The sequence below is a fragment of the Gossypium hirsutum genome, chromosome D07 (assembly GCF_007990345.1).
Source record: "Gossypium hirsutum isolate 1008001.06 chromosome D07, Gossypium_hirsutum_v2.1, whole genome shotgun sequence".
Taxonomy (NCBI): Eukaryota; Viridiplantae; Streptophyta; class Magnoliopsida; order Malvales; family Malvaceae; genus Gossypium; species Gossypium hirsutum.
In genome coordinates, this window is record NC_053443.1 from 2,399,231 (window position 1) to 2,417,064 (window position 17,834).

The window sequence follows — 17,834 nt, forward strand, 5'->3', positions numbered from 1 at the left end:
AAATAAGGTTAATAAAAAATAATAATCTTTTAAATAAAAAATATACAAAAATAATTTTTAATTCTCGATTTTTTATTTTTAACAATTTAATATATTTTTTATATTATGGTTAAAGTGTTCAACAAATTAAATTAATAATCATAAATTTCGAAATAATTAATATCTATGATTGTAAATAGGATTTGAAAAATATTTTATTTTTTAAATAATGCCAACATTAGTAAAAGTATTATAAAGGCTTTTATATTAAGAATTAAATTGTATTTTACTTTTTTTACTAAAAAATTGGATAAATTAATCCAGATACATCAGATCCAATAGCTAATTGGTCTTTTCATTTCTAATATTAAAAATTAATTTTTGTACGTCAAACTAAGGCATACATGGCACGACATGCGTGATTGTTTGGTTATTCTATCAACAACATCAGTATTTAACAGTAGAAATAGATGAAATTTTTAATAAAATAATTAATTTATTCTTTAATTTAACCGATATAAATTAATTTATTTATTTTTTGAATAAAAGAAAATATTGGCAGAGAAGCTATATGGTTGTTTTACCTGCTAATATCTTTTTCATATGCTTAATTTGCATTAGTTCTCCGTCTGCAGAATCCTTGCATTTGCTTAATTTGCACTAGTCATGAAGCTGCAGGATGAAGGACCAGCAGGCTGTGCCACTGCCACTGGCAGTGCCACCACCAAAGTCATCACTTTATCTTAATTGTAGGGCTTAGAGTCTTTTGCAGCTTTGTTACTGTTTCAATTGCAGCTGCTTCTTTTTTTTCTAATTAAATTCCATTGAATCCAATCTCTAACTTCTAAAAAAGCTCCAGATGGCTAAGAATGGCAATGGCAAAAAACAAAAACACCCAAAATGCCATGGACTTTAATGGATTAAAACGCCATTGAAATTGAAACTAAACTCCCATATATATTTTTTTGAACACAAAGTTCAAAACACATGTAAATTAAACAATATTAGTAGTAGATCTACGCTTTTTTACTTCATCACCATCTCCTTGTACCAAGTATAGAATCCATCCTTTGCAACTTCAACTGCTCCTTAAACTTGTTGATGAAATCATCGGCTTTGGCATCTACTTCATCGTCCTCCTCCGTAGCTTTACCTTTCCCTTCCCTCATAGTCGCCGGCCGTCGAGCTTCCAATATATCATCTTCCTCGAAATGCGAAAACGGTGACTTCGCACTCGCTGATTTCTTCATCTTCTTCGGAAGCTTCGTTGGTACCTCCCCAGATGCCGGTTCGGCGTCGGATTTGGTCCTCGTAACTTGATTGTTACGGTTCAACTCACTGTATATTTCACCTTGGGTTTGTTCTACTTGTTCGGGTTCTTTTATTTCTTCTTCCTCGGGAGTGTAATGGGAGCTAATCTCACGGGGTTTTTGCTCCGGGGAGAAGTAGCCATTGAGGTTTATAGACTTAAGCCTATGCAAAACAGAAGGAGATCTATCGAGGTGGGTTGGGACTGGTTCAGGTGTGGTTTCAGTTTCACTGGTTTGTTGTTGAAAAGAGATATGGAAATCGGCGCCGGAATCTGGGATTTCGGCGGCGGCGGTGGTGGTAGTAAAAGGTTGTTGGGATCCGTAAGAGTACCAGTAGATGGATTTGAGCCTTTGTAAAACAGATGGAGATGGAAGGAGTCTAGGCTCGTTTGTTTCATCTCCTTCGTGGAGTGATGGGCCGTCGCCGACACCGCCAGAAGCGGCGGCGCCAGAATTGTTGGAAGAGAAGGTGGAAGTGAAAAAGATAGTACCAATAGTAATATTAAGAAAGACAAAGAAAACAGTAGGTGTAAACCAGCTGAAAATGGAGGCCCAAAGGGAAGAAGAAGGTACAGTCGACATTGATTCTTCCAACATCACTGGCTCTCTTGTTTCTTGCTAAGATTTTCTTAAAGCAAATTAAAAGAGAAAATTGTACCTAAAAAGCCGCACAAGGAAAGGCTAAGAAAATTAAAACAAAAAAAAAAGAAAAATAGAAAATAGGGTGCAGCCTGAATTCGAAGTGGCGGCCGACGGCCTATTAATTGAAATTATAACAAAAAAATTATTAAAAAATTGTAATTTTTAATGTTTAGGGTCGTTTATTTCGCCTATAGTGCTTAGATTTCAACATTTTAATTTTATCCTCTAATTTTATATTAGAACGTAATCTTAAATTTTGAATCAATTTATTTTTTATTTTTATTTTAATCAATTAAGTTTTCTCTTAAAGACTAATTAATATGTATTTATTAATAGTAAACTATTATAATCATTATATTTTATTTATTAATATATTAATTATGGTTATGGATAGTGCTGTAATCACGAATTATTATAATTATGATTTATAAATTTATTTCAACACAATATATTTACTTATTAATATATAAATTGTAATAAAAAGGTAAGAATTGTAATAATTTATCATAATTTTATGGAATTTGAGCTTAAAAAATATTAAAAGAATTAAACTTGTTTAAAAAAATATTATATAACAAGGACAATTGAGCAAAATGTGCTTTTAAATAATCTAACATTCCGTCAACTAAACAACTAAATCTTGCATTCTGGCTAAGTGAGCCAAATAACTTAATCTCACATTCCATCAGTAATATTATATTCTCGTAATTTTATTAGGAAACTTAATCTAAGATTCGACGAACCAAATACTCCTTTAATGTTTACATCTTTTGTCAAGTTGGTCATTTTTTAGCTAAATTTAGAGCCCAACCTTTTAAAAAGAGTAGAATTTGACGATCAATTTTTTAAAATGAGTCGAATTATTGTTTTTAATGAAGATACTGATTAAAGTGTTAAATTTTTAAACATGGCAACTCTCATAGCAATATGTTTGTACTTCATGTTAATCTTATTGAATTTTTAAAAACTTTATATTTTTCTGAACATTTTTAATAATTTAAATTATTTGTTGATGATATATATAAGTCAAATAATGTTATGTTAACATGAAGTATACATAGATTTTCGAATAAGTTGCCATATCAACATCGCTAAAAAATTAATGTTTTGGCATTTTTGTTAAAAAAAACAAGCAATTTCACTCATTTTTAAAGGTTATAAATGTCCAAATTTAGCTAAAAATAAAATAATGGCTAATTTGAGAAAAGATGTAAACATTAATGATTAAATTTGTTATTATGCTTAAAATATATAATAGTGATGAATCAAAATAAAGATTAAGGAAAACTATTAAATTTTTTAGTTAAAATTTTTTTAGTTACGCAACTATTAAATTTTTTAATTTGGTCATCCAACTAATTGAGATTGTTTCTTTTAGTTCATTTTCGTTAAGTGCAGTTGAATCTCTAATGGGAGGGTGACATGGCAGTTAAAAAGTTGGTATAATAATAAATTTAGGCTTCAATCTTTACATATTATGTTGATTTAGTCATAATTTAAAAAAATTAACCTACAAAATTTACAAATAATTTCAATTTAATCCTCAAAATTAGCAGCAGCGAAACTGTAACAATCATGAGAGAAATAATGGGACATACAGTGGAACTTGTTTAGTACTGTGTTTCAGTTCATGTTCAATTTCCTGTCAAGGGTGTTGTCTTTCATAATATGCTAATGAAGCAATTCTTAGAATTTGGTGGGTCTGAAACACATGCACACAAACGAATCATCCCGACGATCATCATCAGCTTCCGGCAACACCTTGAACTGGTCTTCATTAGCAGCCGGCGAGGGTGAGGGCAAAGGCGATCCGAGCATTTGGGCAGTCACGTCTTTCCATCACATACGACCTTGAACTGCCGAGCGTTTGGTGCACTCTCAAATATTCGATGACCTATCAACGCCTTTCCATGACTTCAGTTTCCTAAAACACCCATCAAAACAAGACAACGATGAAGACACAGAGAAACAGAACACAAAATAGTTCTAATATATATAATTACCTTGAAGTTGTGAAATTGGAGTTGGAGGTTTCAGCCAATTTGATTACTGGTTTCGTTGCTGCCACAGTTTCCATTGCTCTCTAATTTTGAGGATTAAATTGAGATTATTTATATAATTTAAGAGCTAAATTTATAATTGTATCGATATATTATTATACGGATAGAAATAAGTTTTGTATAAAAAATATAAATTAAAATTGAAATGAATTATTTGTAATTTTAAAATTTTTATTAAAAAATAAAAACCTTAAAAAATATATATATATTTTTAAAAATAGTAATTTCAGGATTTCTTTCCAGTGGTTTTAGAAAAACACCTGGAGTGTTGACAGTTACTCATATAATCTTTATATAATAAATTTATTATGTTTTAATTTTATTATAAATATATATTTCCTATATTATAGTATAATCGAATAATAAAAAGTTGGATGCATTTTAAGTAAATTTTAATAAATAGAGAAAATAGTCAAATGACAAAGTTAACCCTCTAAAATGAAAAAACTTCTATTTGAGTTCTTTTATAATATATAAAATTTTAAATTAACAATGATAAAATTATACTTTGACATACTAAAAATAATAAAAATTTAATTTAAATTTTTTAAAATTATAAATATATATACGATTAAAATGATGATATTATATTTTTATTATTGTAAAAATATATAATTTAATTCCATTATTCCTAATAAAAAGAAAATATAAAATCTAGGCACGTGTTGGTGTTGTGGGAAGTGATCTGAGACAATAGAAAGGGACAAAAGCAAATGTGAGGTTCGTTATTGTAGCTGCTGCCTCTTCCATCATGCTGACACATATCGCATTTATAGCCACTCATTTCTAGGTTAAATTGCGAGAGATGATGTTAATTAAATCATCTTCAATTTTTCATCTTTCAAATTTTCCAATGCTTAAAAGTTGGAATAAGCTCAACGAAAAGGTTTAAACCTGAGAATTTTGAGATCTTATGTTCGAGTATTATTTTATTTAAATGTGTAGATTCTTTAATAGATTTATCTTGGTTATAGTTAATTAGTTGTTGAGCTGTTGATATAATTAAGAGGAATTTTGAAAATGAATTTTGAATAAGAGTTTTGTATAACATATAGATAAGAAGGGAATGGGCATGAGCACATCCGTCTCGACAGCCTTGAGTGTTAATGTCAAGTTATCTTAAGTCAAATCCGTTTGAAAATTTTGTGAAAGAAGAAAGCTTGACTCGATAGTTTTAAATGTCAAGATCATATTATCTTAAGTTAAATATATTTTAGAATACTGTGCTTGACTCAATACTTAAATGTGTCAAGATCATGTTATTTTAAATCAAATATGTAATAGTTAAATATAAAATTATTAAAGAGAATCCTAAAATACAAATTCTCCTACAACTTTGAGAAAATGATAAACGTGGGCATAGAAATATTAGTTTAAAAAATAATTTGAGAAAATACAATGTTGTGACAAAAAACCATATTGATCAGTGAACTTCCTCCTATTGACACATGGGTACTCACTAGACTTATCTAAGGGTCGAGTACTTTACCTACTTAATAAGTCTGACCTGATTTGGGTTGGATTTGGATAAAAAAAAATTCGGGTCAATTTGATTCAACTTAAAGAATAAAAAATATTTTTAAATTAAAATTTAATTATAAAATATATAAAATAACAACTAAAAAATATTTTTTAATATTTATTAAATTTTGAATAGTAAAATGGGTTATTTTGACGGCATGACCTAAAAATGGGCCTGGGCTTGAAAATATTCTATAACTAGGCCTTAGCTCGACCCAAGGGCACCTTTATTACTCACCGTCCTTCTATTATACTTAAATTTAAATTATAATCATTATACTTTAATTTCTAACATAATTCGGTCTTATATTTTCATAATGTTATTAGTTAGTTCAAATAGTTAATATAGTTAAATTTCTGATTAAAATGTTACGTGGTTATATATAATTTGAATGCCTTAAAGGTTTTAGGGATAGACACATCTTCTGGGTTTGCCTTACTTTTTTTGACACTATAGGGCAATGGTCAAATTTTAATTTTGAACCTTGTACCATGCTAAAACTTGGACTAAATCCATATACTTTAATTTTTAACATAATTTAGTCCTACTTTTATAATGTCATTAATTACTCTAAATAGTTAATATTGTTAAATATTTCAATTATAAATGCTGTAGCCATTTTTTTAAGAGTAATATTCCAACAAAAAAATATTATTCTAACATGATGAGTCTGAATGCGTATTTTTTAAGAAAAGGAAAACCATTTAAGCATTTTTAGCATAATTTTTTTATTACGTCACTACTAAGTTTTTTTTTATTTTTAAAATATCACACCATTGAATTTAACTGAAGAATTTAACAGTGGTACCAACTTAACCTAAGTTTTTAATTTTGAAAAGTAGAGGAACTAAATTCCTGAAAAATAAAATAAGGAGACTAAATTTCAAATCCATAAAGTATATAAGGACTTAAATCATATTTTAACCTTCAAATTTTTACTCCATAATTTGATACAATTAAATAATCAACCCATTTCAAAATGTCACACAAGTGAATTTAATAGAAGAATTTTAATAGTGGCAACAATTGGACCTAAATTTTTAAATCTAAAAAACAGGGAATTTAAATATTTAAAAATAAAAATAGAATTACAATATATTTTAACATTTAAATTTTTACTCTATAATTCGACACAAACAAATAATTAATCCAGCGCAAAACTGAGAATCATACTAGTATATATCAAAGCAGGGACCTTCCTTGGTTGACACATGGACTAACCTTTCCTTTTCTTTTCCTTTTGTTCGCATTATATAGAAAATGATAAATTTTTAATTTTAGTCCCTATGCTATACTCAATTTTAAGGCTATATAATAATGGTCAATTTTTAATTTTGGCATAACACTCGAATTTAAGATTAATTTTTATATTTCAACTTTTTGACTTGATTTGGTACCTCAAATTTACAATGCTATAGATTATCTAAAATATTTTATTTTGATTAAAATGCTTATATAACTTTTAAGAGTTATTAATAATATTAAAATTGTTTGTTAAATTCAAGTCCATTCCAACATCTTTTTTGTTACATGACTACTAAGTTATTAGTTTTTTAATTTCAAAATGTCAGACCAGCAAATCTAACAGAAGAATAATAGAGAAATAGAATTTCTAAAAATAAAAATACGAAAACTAAATTTTAAATATAAAAAATAATTAATATTTAAATATTTACTCTATAATTTCACCTAAAATATAATTAATAAATCACCTAACGCGAAACGTAATAAAATTCGTACTAATTTAAGTATAAAACAAAAATAATATATTTTATCTACACCGAGGCCTTCATTTTGTGACACACTTATTTTTTTTCTTTACATTGTTAACAAATAATTAAATTTTGATTCCATCCTTTTATATTTTTAGATTATATAAATAATCAAGTTTAAATTCAGTCTATATATTATGCTTAATTTTTAAATTTTTAATCTTTTTACTTTGATATTATTATACACACATAATTACTTTTTCTTATTTTTTTACATTATTAAATAATGGTTAAATTCCGATTTTGGTTTTTTTTCTAAAATTATATAAAAATGATTAATGTCATTAGTTAGCCTAAATAATTTATTCGGATTAAAATACTAAAATGAATTTTAAGAATTGTTAATACTGTTAAAATTATCTGCTAAATTTATGTCCATTACAATGCCATTTTATAGCCACAAGGTTACATTAGCGAATTTAATAGAAAAAATTTAACAATGTTAATAATTAGACATGGATTTATAAATTCAAAAAGTAAAAAGATAAATATATTATAACTTTTAAATTTTAACTCTATAATTTAATCCAAATAATTAACTAAAAGCGTCATACTAATTTATTTTTTAAAAATAATATTATTTAATTTTTCATGTATAATTAAATAAATTTTTATTTTTTCATCACTATAGACTATCACAAAATTAGTGTCTCGTAATTTAATTTAGTATATGGATGCTCGAAAGCGAAACATTTAAAACTATTATCATCACAACCGACAGGTATCAATGTCGTGAAAAGACAACAAAAAACAGTTAATCAAACAATATTTTTAGCTATATGGTTCTTTTTTAGGTGTCTTTATGTGGTGGGTGCAATTCGCCAATAATTCTACAATTTCTTTAAAGAATCTAGGGCTAAAAAATGGTAATTGATATGGATAATAATATAGCTATTCATTTGATTCAAGTAATTTCAGTAGAATAATATCACTCAATTGTGTTATGAGTTATTAAAGATCAATTTTAATTATCTTAGATGATTCAGATTACATATGTATTTAGAGAGGGTAATCGGGCAGCCGATGGTTTGCCATCAATGGTGTCCTTAAAGCTTCTGGGTAGGTACATCTGCATGTAACCGTCAGATGATGTTCTTCAACTACTATAGGATGATAGCCCTGGAATAGCTTGGCCTTGCCTAACCTAGTTATGATTTTTATCCTCCTTGTACCCAAAAAAAAAAGAGTTGATGGATGCACAAAATTCCAAAATGTTCAAATTAATTTATTATTACTATTACAATTGATGAACCAAATCGCTATCAACATAGACTATCCTTTCTCTGATTGCCCTTTTATATTCTTTTTTTTTCCTTTCGATTTTATTATAATTATCTTTTCGTTACCAAAGATGAGATCTAAGCACACCACAACCATCGTTTTCTTCAACTTTCGGCCGTCGAGAAACGATGGGTTCGACTCCTCCACTCAAGGGAGGTTTGTCACATTTTTGCTAATGGTGGATTGCTTTCTCCATGTGCATGAACCTATGATGTAGGCCTTGGGAAAACTCCCCTTCAACAACTTGAAGGAACAACTCTAGCAACTATAATAAGACACAAAATCATACTGATTTTCATTCAAATAAAGTTCATACTACTAAGGGTCTTGTTCACCAATTACTGCTCCCATTTTCATCTACCCACCTACGTACGTGCACGATTTTACCAACCTAAGAGTTTCCTTGTATAAGAATTTAGTTGGATCTAAAAAAATAAATAAAGATAAATATTAATATTTTCTAAATACAATATCTTTACTCGAATGAAATAATTTGTAATGCACCACGATTTGTTTTAAATCAGAATTATATCAAAAGATCACTCGAGAAAGAAAGTTTGTACAAAATAGTATTTCACCATAATTGGATGCACCAACTCAAAATGGTTAAAGTACTTGGGAGGTCTTTGTATTATAGAGACTGTGTCAGATTAGTCTCCCTCTATTATTAAATCAATTAATCTAGTCTTTATACTATTAAAAAGAATCGAATAAGTCCAAGTTGTAACAAAGTTAACATTTACTATATAAAAAATATTTTGAAAAATATTTTTTTTCAATTAGAGTTTAATTCCAAACAAAAGATTTCATTTATGAAACCATAAAAACTTTGAAAATCTTAACTTTTTTCTAAATAGTAAATATTGATCTCTATTCTAATTTGGCATTATTTGGTTCATTTTAATAGTACAATGACTAAATTGACCCATTTAATAGTAGATAGATTAATTTAATCAAATCCCTATGATAGAGGGACCTTCCCTATACATTCACTAACTCAAAATTGAAGCCTCCATGGTGCAATAAAAGAGTGCCTATATACCTCTTCAAAGTTCATGTTTTCTGAAGTTAGCAAGAGTTCTATAATTTAAGCATTGAGGACTGGATTATTCTTAACCTCACCAAACCTTGGTATTTTTCGAGCTCTATAGAAAACTAGAATATTTTCTTTGTTATTGCTTGGTTTTTATGGAAGAGAAGAAATACTTATATTTTTACTCCTGACTGTGTGGACAATGATGGTTTTATAATTGTTGCATGAGACATAAAGAAGCGATTTTATTTTCCAGTCAATTGAATCAGATTCATCACAAATGTCCGGAGAAGGTGGACGTAGAATAACCTCCTCCATCGGTGGGGAAATGGAAAGTAAATGTAGACGGCTTGGGAGCATGGCTTGGGAGCGCTGCATCATGTTAAAGGTATTCTGATGATACATCAACCGGATTCATTTATCATATATGTCATCCCAAATCTGTTGCATCGAGATTGGGATATTGATATTAGGCATGTGCATCGAGAATGCAATAGAATGGTTAATTGCTTAGCAAAGGCTGCCAAAGGAATGGCTATTGGCTTTTACTCTTGGTCCCAACCTCCTGATTTTACTTTGAATGTGTTGCTTGAAGGTGTTACTGGTTTATCTTTTCTTAGATTGATTACTATGTAATAACTTATACCCTCATTCATAATAATAATAAAGTTTAATTTTTGAATTTGAGACTCAACCATAGGATGACAATGATCACACTTTTGAGCACGAGAGCGATAGATGATTACCAACGATTATGTGAAAGTTTATATGCTGCTATTTGGTGTACTAATATACGGCAATTGTAGTTAATATGTTTTATTAAAAAAATCTTATAATTTACTATAAAAAATAAAAATATTTAGTCAAAGTAATTAAAAATTACAATTTTTATTAAAATAAAGATAAGATAAAATAAAATCCCTTTTATGTTTCATCAAAATAAATTACTACAAAATTTATCATCGTCACTATTTGTAACTAAAAACTTTAATGGGACATAGGTGAGGCTCACATTCCAAATGTTTTTTTTATACAATGCCTAGAACTATTCATAATTTCTTCTCAACCCTTAAATAGGGGGATAATGCCCTTCAAAGCACTCGAACCCACGTCCTCCTACACTGACAATAATATCAATGTCAATCGAGCTAAGATTCAATTGGCATGACTTCCATTTTATATTAAAAAAACTATCATTTTAAGTCTCACCTATTTTTTTTTGAAAGTCTAATTGTAAATTAATGTGTTTACTACTCTTGCAAAGAATCTCAAGTGCATGTGTCATTTGAAATTAATTACTTTAAATAACTTTCACCAGTTATAATATTATTTTTTTGTTATTTTGTCCAATAAAAATTATTTCATAGTTATCAGCATTTTGATGATCTCTGATTTGGTTTATTGTATCGTATTGTAAAGAAAACTTTTAAGAGATTTTCATTTGAAAATAAACGAAGTTATGGATGTTAAAAGCAACTCTAGAGGTGAGATCTTGATGCCACAAGAGCATTTGGAATTATTTGATTCATAGTTTTTAGAGACAAAAAGGGGTGCTTATGTTTACTATTATAAGTGAGACTTTGGTGTTGTTAATGGGTTAAGTTTCAAAATCCTTTCATATCATCTATAGCTTTGCAACCTAGCTAGCTATCTTGGGTTGATTATCTTATTTCGTGCTTTTAGATTTTATGTTTCTTTTAATACTTTTGACATTAAAGAAAACTTTTAATTTATCGTTTTTCTCTTTCATTTTTAAGTGATAACTTTCATGTCTACCTTGATTGGCACAATGTAAAATACATTGTGTTTGGGTTTTAATTTTTATATATGACTTAGGGTTAAATTTTAAGTATACATGTGAACTTTGATCTAACATGAATTTTGATTTGATGCAATTTTAAGAATTAACTTTAATTTATGTTCTTTTGTATAGAAATTAAATTTTAAATTTGTGAAGAGTATAGAAATTTTATTGAGCATATACCTATTAGGCTACTAGTTACCTTGGCCCAAATTGAAGAGGAAGATGCTAAATATATTTTGGGCTTTGAAAGTTTAATGGGTCGTAATATGAAAAGTTTAATTTAGATAAAAAATTCTTAAGAGATTTTTAAACTTTTTAAGAGTCTAACATAAACAAATTTAAGAAAAATAATCAGATTTCGTCACATGACATAACTTTAAAGTGCCACATGACAAAGTTAATAGCGTCAAGAGGCTTACCCGAATTGCTTAAATTCAGTTGAGGATTCAATTAATCGTTAAATTATTTTACAAGGGTTTTTCTATATAATAATTTTTATTTTATTTTATAAGGGTTTTTTTTTCTCAAAATATAACAACATATTACCATCATAAAATAAAGTAGTAAAAATAAAAGTTATCTAACTATGCTGAATTTTTTTAATTACTCTACTATAAAAAGTGATGACATTGATCTGCCTGTGGAGTTTGGCCATTATAATAGTGAAACACTATGTTGAGTATGAATTTGCATGTTCAATCTTAGCCTGCTGATATATGCTGACCAACTTGCATGCTTTGCATTGCCGTATACGGTGACCACAGTGTCATCTGCACCTTTCTCCCGGTGTCGCCAATGCGTGCCTAATCGGCTAATCCGTATCTCGCCCTGGCCGCTGATCTAAAACTTGTTCACAAAGATGACAGTAGATATCAACATAAATTATCCACCATATTTGCATACATGCTCAGCAACAGCTGTGACTGTCATTTGGTTGATATTAAACAATCCACAAGCACTTTGCCTAATGAAAAACAACAAAGCTCCATTCAACTTTGAATTAGAAACTCAATGCTGAATTATTTGGTTAAGTGGATATGTGATCAGCAGAGCTAATAAGAATTGGCCAAAATTTGTCATCAGTCCCTGTATTTAAATGAAGTTTTAGATTTAGACCCGTGCTTAAATAGATTTGTGATCAGCAAATCTTAAAGTTTTGGTAGATTTGAATAAGAAAATTGGGGTAAAAGTACTATAAAAGCTCATATACTAGGAGTAGGATTGTTTTTTGCCCCCTCTACTAAAAAATGGGCAAATTAGTCTCTGTATGTTAGATTAAGGAGCAAACTGATTCTTTTGTAAAAATTTTATCCATTTATATTGTTAAAAACTGGTCCTTATACGTCAACGTGAGGTAGACGTGGCATGCCACATGTAGTTGTTTGGTTATTTTTATCAGTCACACCAATTTTTAACGGTACAAATAGATGGAATTTTTAAAAGAAATGACCAATTTGCTCATTTGTTTAGTATAGAGGGCAAAATGCAATCTGACTCTTAGTACAGGGGCTTCCATGGTACTTTTACCGAAAATTGGTCAAATTATATCATCAATCCCTATACTTTAATAAGTTTGAGATTTAGTCCTTTTACTTAAACCAGGTAAAAACTTTTTTTTTCAATTTAAAAGTCCTACTCTAATAGTTGACCTTTAGTATTTTCCATCACATTTTACTATCAAGACGCTCATGCAATCCTACCAAATTCAAACGCAAATCATTATAGCTCGTTAAGCATATCTGACTATAAGCAAATTTTGATAGAAAATATTATCAGTATCAACAATTGTACTAAAATTTTTAATAATAAAAAGGTAAGAGGACTAAATATCAAACTTTGTTAAAGTACAAGGACTGATAGGATATTTTGACCAAGAAAATTCCAACATTGAATAAGAAAATCAAACTATCTAATCAACTTTGAATGATAAAACCCCATCAACTTGCCAAGTGCACTTACATTTGTTTTTTTCTGGGTAAAGAACATAGCTTTATCACGTTCAATTAAACATCACTTATATGATTCTGGGTGGGTTTAGTCGATTTCTCCAGCTGGCTAGTCTCTAAACCCAGTTCCTTGCCAAATGCCAACATGTTTAGTGTTGGCTATTCTGAGTGGGTTTAATGGAATTTCACTAAACATCCTCAAACTATTCCTTAGTTTTTATGTTGGTACTTGTACTTCAAAACGTTTTAATTGAGTCTTTAAAGTATTAATATTGTATCAATGATATGTCTTTTTGTCAATCTAACCATCAATTTAGGCATTAAAAGGCAGTTTGGATCTAATATGGAATATTTTATAACACGTAGATCAAATTGTAAACGCATATATACCTATCGCATAGGCAACATGGATCTAACATGTTAAAGAAAAGCAATGTTAATAAAATTTAGAAGCAGTATTTTCTTTTAACACTTTGAATTCAATTTGTCCATAGGGACAAACAAATTTGCAATTTGATTAATGAATTTTAAATATGCCCAATGATAGATTTGAGTCAACATTTAACGTCTAAGTTAATGACTAAGTCGATGGAAGAATTCGCTTGATATGATATACTAATATTTTGAGGGTTCAATCATAACGTTTGAAGTTTGGGATCAAATTAGACTTTGAATCATAATTTGAGAATACTTTATGCATTTAACCCTTGTATAATTTTTAATATATTAATAATTGTGATATATGTGTGGGTGGGGTAAAATTGGTTAACTTATATTCATCGAAGTTGTTGTTTCTCAAGTCTAGAAGATCAATCAACTTGCGACGAGTTTTTTTGCTAGGATCCAATAGGTGAAGATAAATGGAAGGAGTTAATAAGTTTGCAAGAGCCTAAGTTGTGAAAAAGACAACCCAAACATATATCAATTAAAGATTAAGTCCATTTGAATTTTATGTGGATCGCTTGAAGATTTAGTTGTTTTATTTTTGGGCTACTTTATCAATGGACCAATTAAGAAGTTTATTTTTTTTAAACCCAAGTTAATTTGTTTTCTTCTAAATTTGGTCCATGTACAAGTACAACTGCCACAAAGCCAACAAAATTCACTTAGGGTGAGTTTGGATGGGTGATGATGTGTGGTGCGTGCGGTGCAATGTGGTGCATTTAGCTTACTTTTTATCTCACACTACAGTATCTAATCTCACTGCTATCGTTGTTTTTACACTAACTGCAGGTAAACGCACCGCCCATCTGAACTCACCCTTAATCTTTTATTTCCTCTTAGAAAGAAAGAGTTACCTTTCATAGCTATTTTTTTTTTAATTTTAGCAAACAAAAAATTTTAAACTAGTATTTAGAGACTTGTTTCTTTTTTTCTCAACTCCGTTCTTATATAAAAAGGGATAGTCACTCCTGTAAAGAGCACCCAACTTTGATTTGAATAAAAGTAGTTTTTGAGTTCTTACTTACAAGAAATCTTTTCTTGTTTCTTTTAGATGAGTTTTCAACTCAAATTTCTTCAAGATTGTTAGTGAGAATTTTTGAAGGGTCGATTGAAGTCATTAGTGGAGTTTATTGAAGTTTGTTCTTCAAGGGGTTCAATTGAATATCTTTCTTCCCGTCTCATCATCATCATTTTTATCATCCTTCCATCCTCTTTTTTATTATTATTTTTGAATTGTTCCTAACTTATTTATCTTTTAATTTCATATTTGACATCATCTTTTTGGAGAACAAGATTCGGCTTTTTTCCTTCAAAAATCCATAAATCTATCTCCTATTGTTTCAATCTCATTCTTCTAAATTTGTTTTATTTTATTCTTTCTAGTCATTTGTTTGTTTAATTTTTAGAATCGGATTCTAAACATTTTCAACAACTTGAAATCGATCCATCCGTTGCAATCTATCAAATTGGTATTATATAAACAACACATTCTAATTCTTTTGGGTAAAAGTACCACGAAGTCCCCTATATTAGGAGTCAAATTACATTTTGCTCTCTTTACTCAAAATAATGCAAATTAGTCCTTATACGTTAGATGACAGAGTAAATGGTATTTTCTGTTAAAAATTTCATCCATTTCTATTGTTAAAAATGCGTTGCTGATGTAAGAACTAGTCAGTTACATGTGGCATGCCTCATGTACCTTATGCTGACATATAGGGGCAAGTTTTTAATAATAAAAATAGATGAAATTTTTAACAAAAGGACTAGTTTGCCCTTTGATATAACGTACAGGGACTAATTTGTCCATCTTTTGAGCAGAGAGGAAAAAATACAATCCAACTCCTAATACAAGAGCCTCCACAATAATTTTACCAATTCTTTTGTATCCACTTACCAAATCTACTTATGCATTAAATTTGTTTTGGATCAAATTAGTTAAATTGATTGTAATTATTTATAATTTAAAGTTAACTAATTTGATGTCATTCATCAATCAACTCCCAACTCAGTTAAGAAATTATTGAAAATTCACCTTTTTATAAAATAATAAACATTACTATAAGAGTATTTCTATCCTTTTATAATTTATGATGGATTTGAACAAAAACACTATAATATTCAATATTTCAACTTTATCATTTCAATTATAACCTCATTTATTTATTATCTTAATTTTTTTTATAAATATATTTTTTCACCTAGTAAGTGTATCATATCTAATATTAATTAATTGGCTTCCTCAATCAAATTACCCAAACTTCAATTGTTCTATCATCAACAAATTAAAATTACATATTTCAAGTTTTAATTTTAAATTTTAATTTTTTTATAATTCAAATAAACATAACCATCCAACAAATACTTAAATTTCAAATATAAAAACTTGAAGCATCTAGTAAATACTAAAATTCCAATTGCTTACCATGTGGATGTGAAAACATTTTTTTTTTCAAAATTATTAAAAATAATTGTTTAAGTGATAGGTATTTTTAATAGTAGTATTTATTATTGGAGAAAAAAAAAGGGAAAAGGAATGCCTTATAAATAGTTTTTTAAGAGTAAAAGAACATAATAATTTTAGTGATAGGTATTTATTATTAGAGAGAAAAAAAATCTTAATGGATAGTTTATTTTAAAAATAAACAACATATTTAACCTCATTTTATAAATATATTATAATTAAATTTTAACTGATTAAATTTTATTATATCTTATCTATTTCTTCTCTATTTTCAATAATTCTAGAATGTAAATTAGTGCCTTGGAATCATCTAGGCAGTTGAAAATGTTTATAGTACCAAAGGAAGTTAGTAGCCAACTATGATCAAACTCTTGAACTTGGATGTGGTTAGAGGATTCGTTATCTTGATGTGGAGTTTTTAAATAAATTTTAATGTGATTGGATGACAGATCACATGTTGATTAAGGGCCTGTTCTTCTGCACGTTTTAGACGGACTTTTTCAGAAAAAAGTCATTTTCTCTTACAAGGAATGAAGAACGGCCTCCTTTCACCTAAAAATTTCACCATCAGAAAAGGATTTTTCTCCAGATGAAGAAGCTAAAAATTTCTCATTTTCTTCATCTTGAAGTGCTTTTGGCTGATAATTGACCAAATTAACTTGTCTTCTCCCCCAAACGTTCTTTCCCCTCTGCTGGTTCTTTGGAGCTGTATACCCATTTTTTTTTCACATTTTCAGCTTTCAAAGCTCTTTCCTGTTCCTTGTTCCTCTTCCGCAGGTGAGAGTTTCTTTTCTTCTTCTTCTCTTTAAATAGTTTGGGTATACTTCTGTTACGAGAAATTACTATTCGTCTTACGAGAAATTACTGTTGATGAAGGAAATGATTTAAATTTGGAGATGAGCTCGATTATATCTTTTAAGTTGGATACTCAATTTGAGTTTAATTCAACATTTATTTTTAATTTCGAGCTTGGCTCAAGATATAATCGTGTTACTTGAACTTGATTAAAATTGTTTTATCTCGAAATATAATCGTTCATGGGTCAGGCTGGATTGAGTTCGGGGGAAGGGAGCTAAGCATGATATTAATACACTTTATGCTTGCCCAAATTTGACTCAAGAATATGGACTTAAAATTTTGCCCAAGCCTGCTTATATATTTTTTTAAAATTTAAAAAATATATTTTTATTAATTTTAATATTTAATAATTATATGTATCTTTTATTTGTGATAGTTTTATACATAGGCATCTTATTTTTTTAATGTTTACATTATAGTAGTATTATATATTACTATATGTTTAATTTTTATATGTTATAAATTAAATAATATATAAAAATGACATAATATAAAATATTACAAACTTGGACAAAAAGTTGGACTCGAGTCTTGAATGTTCAAGAGCCCATATTTTCAACGAGCTTATTTTTTGTTTAAACCCATTTTTCTGACCTAATATATTTGCCTAAACTCTCCCAATTTTTCTCGTGAGCTTTTGGGCATGGGCGAGTAGCCCAACCCATAAACATGTCCATTTTCGCACTCAATTAAGCTTGTATATATTCAAGCTTGAGCAC

General features: G+C 28.6%; 1 protein-coding gene across 1 annotated transcript; it reads right to left on the bottom strand.

Annotated features, from left to right (window-relative positions):
* Positions 1-910: 910 nt before the first annotated feature.
* LOC107953887 (pathogen-associated molecular patterns-induced protein A70) lies at positions 911-2,028 on the bottom strand. The gene has a single exon (XM_016889329.2). It carries the CDS (start codon positions 1,884-1,886, stop codon positions 1,014-1,016), a length of 873 nt encoding a protein of 290 aa, XP_016744818.2. The 5' UTR covers positions 1,887-2,028; the 3' UTR covers positions 911-1,013.
* Between the last annotated feature and the right edge of the window lie 15,806 nt (positions 2,029-17,834).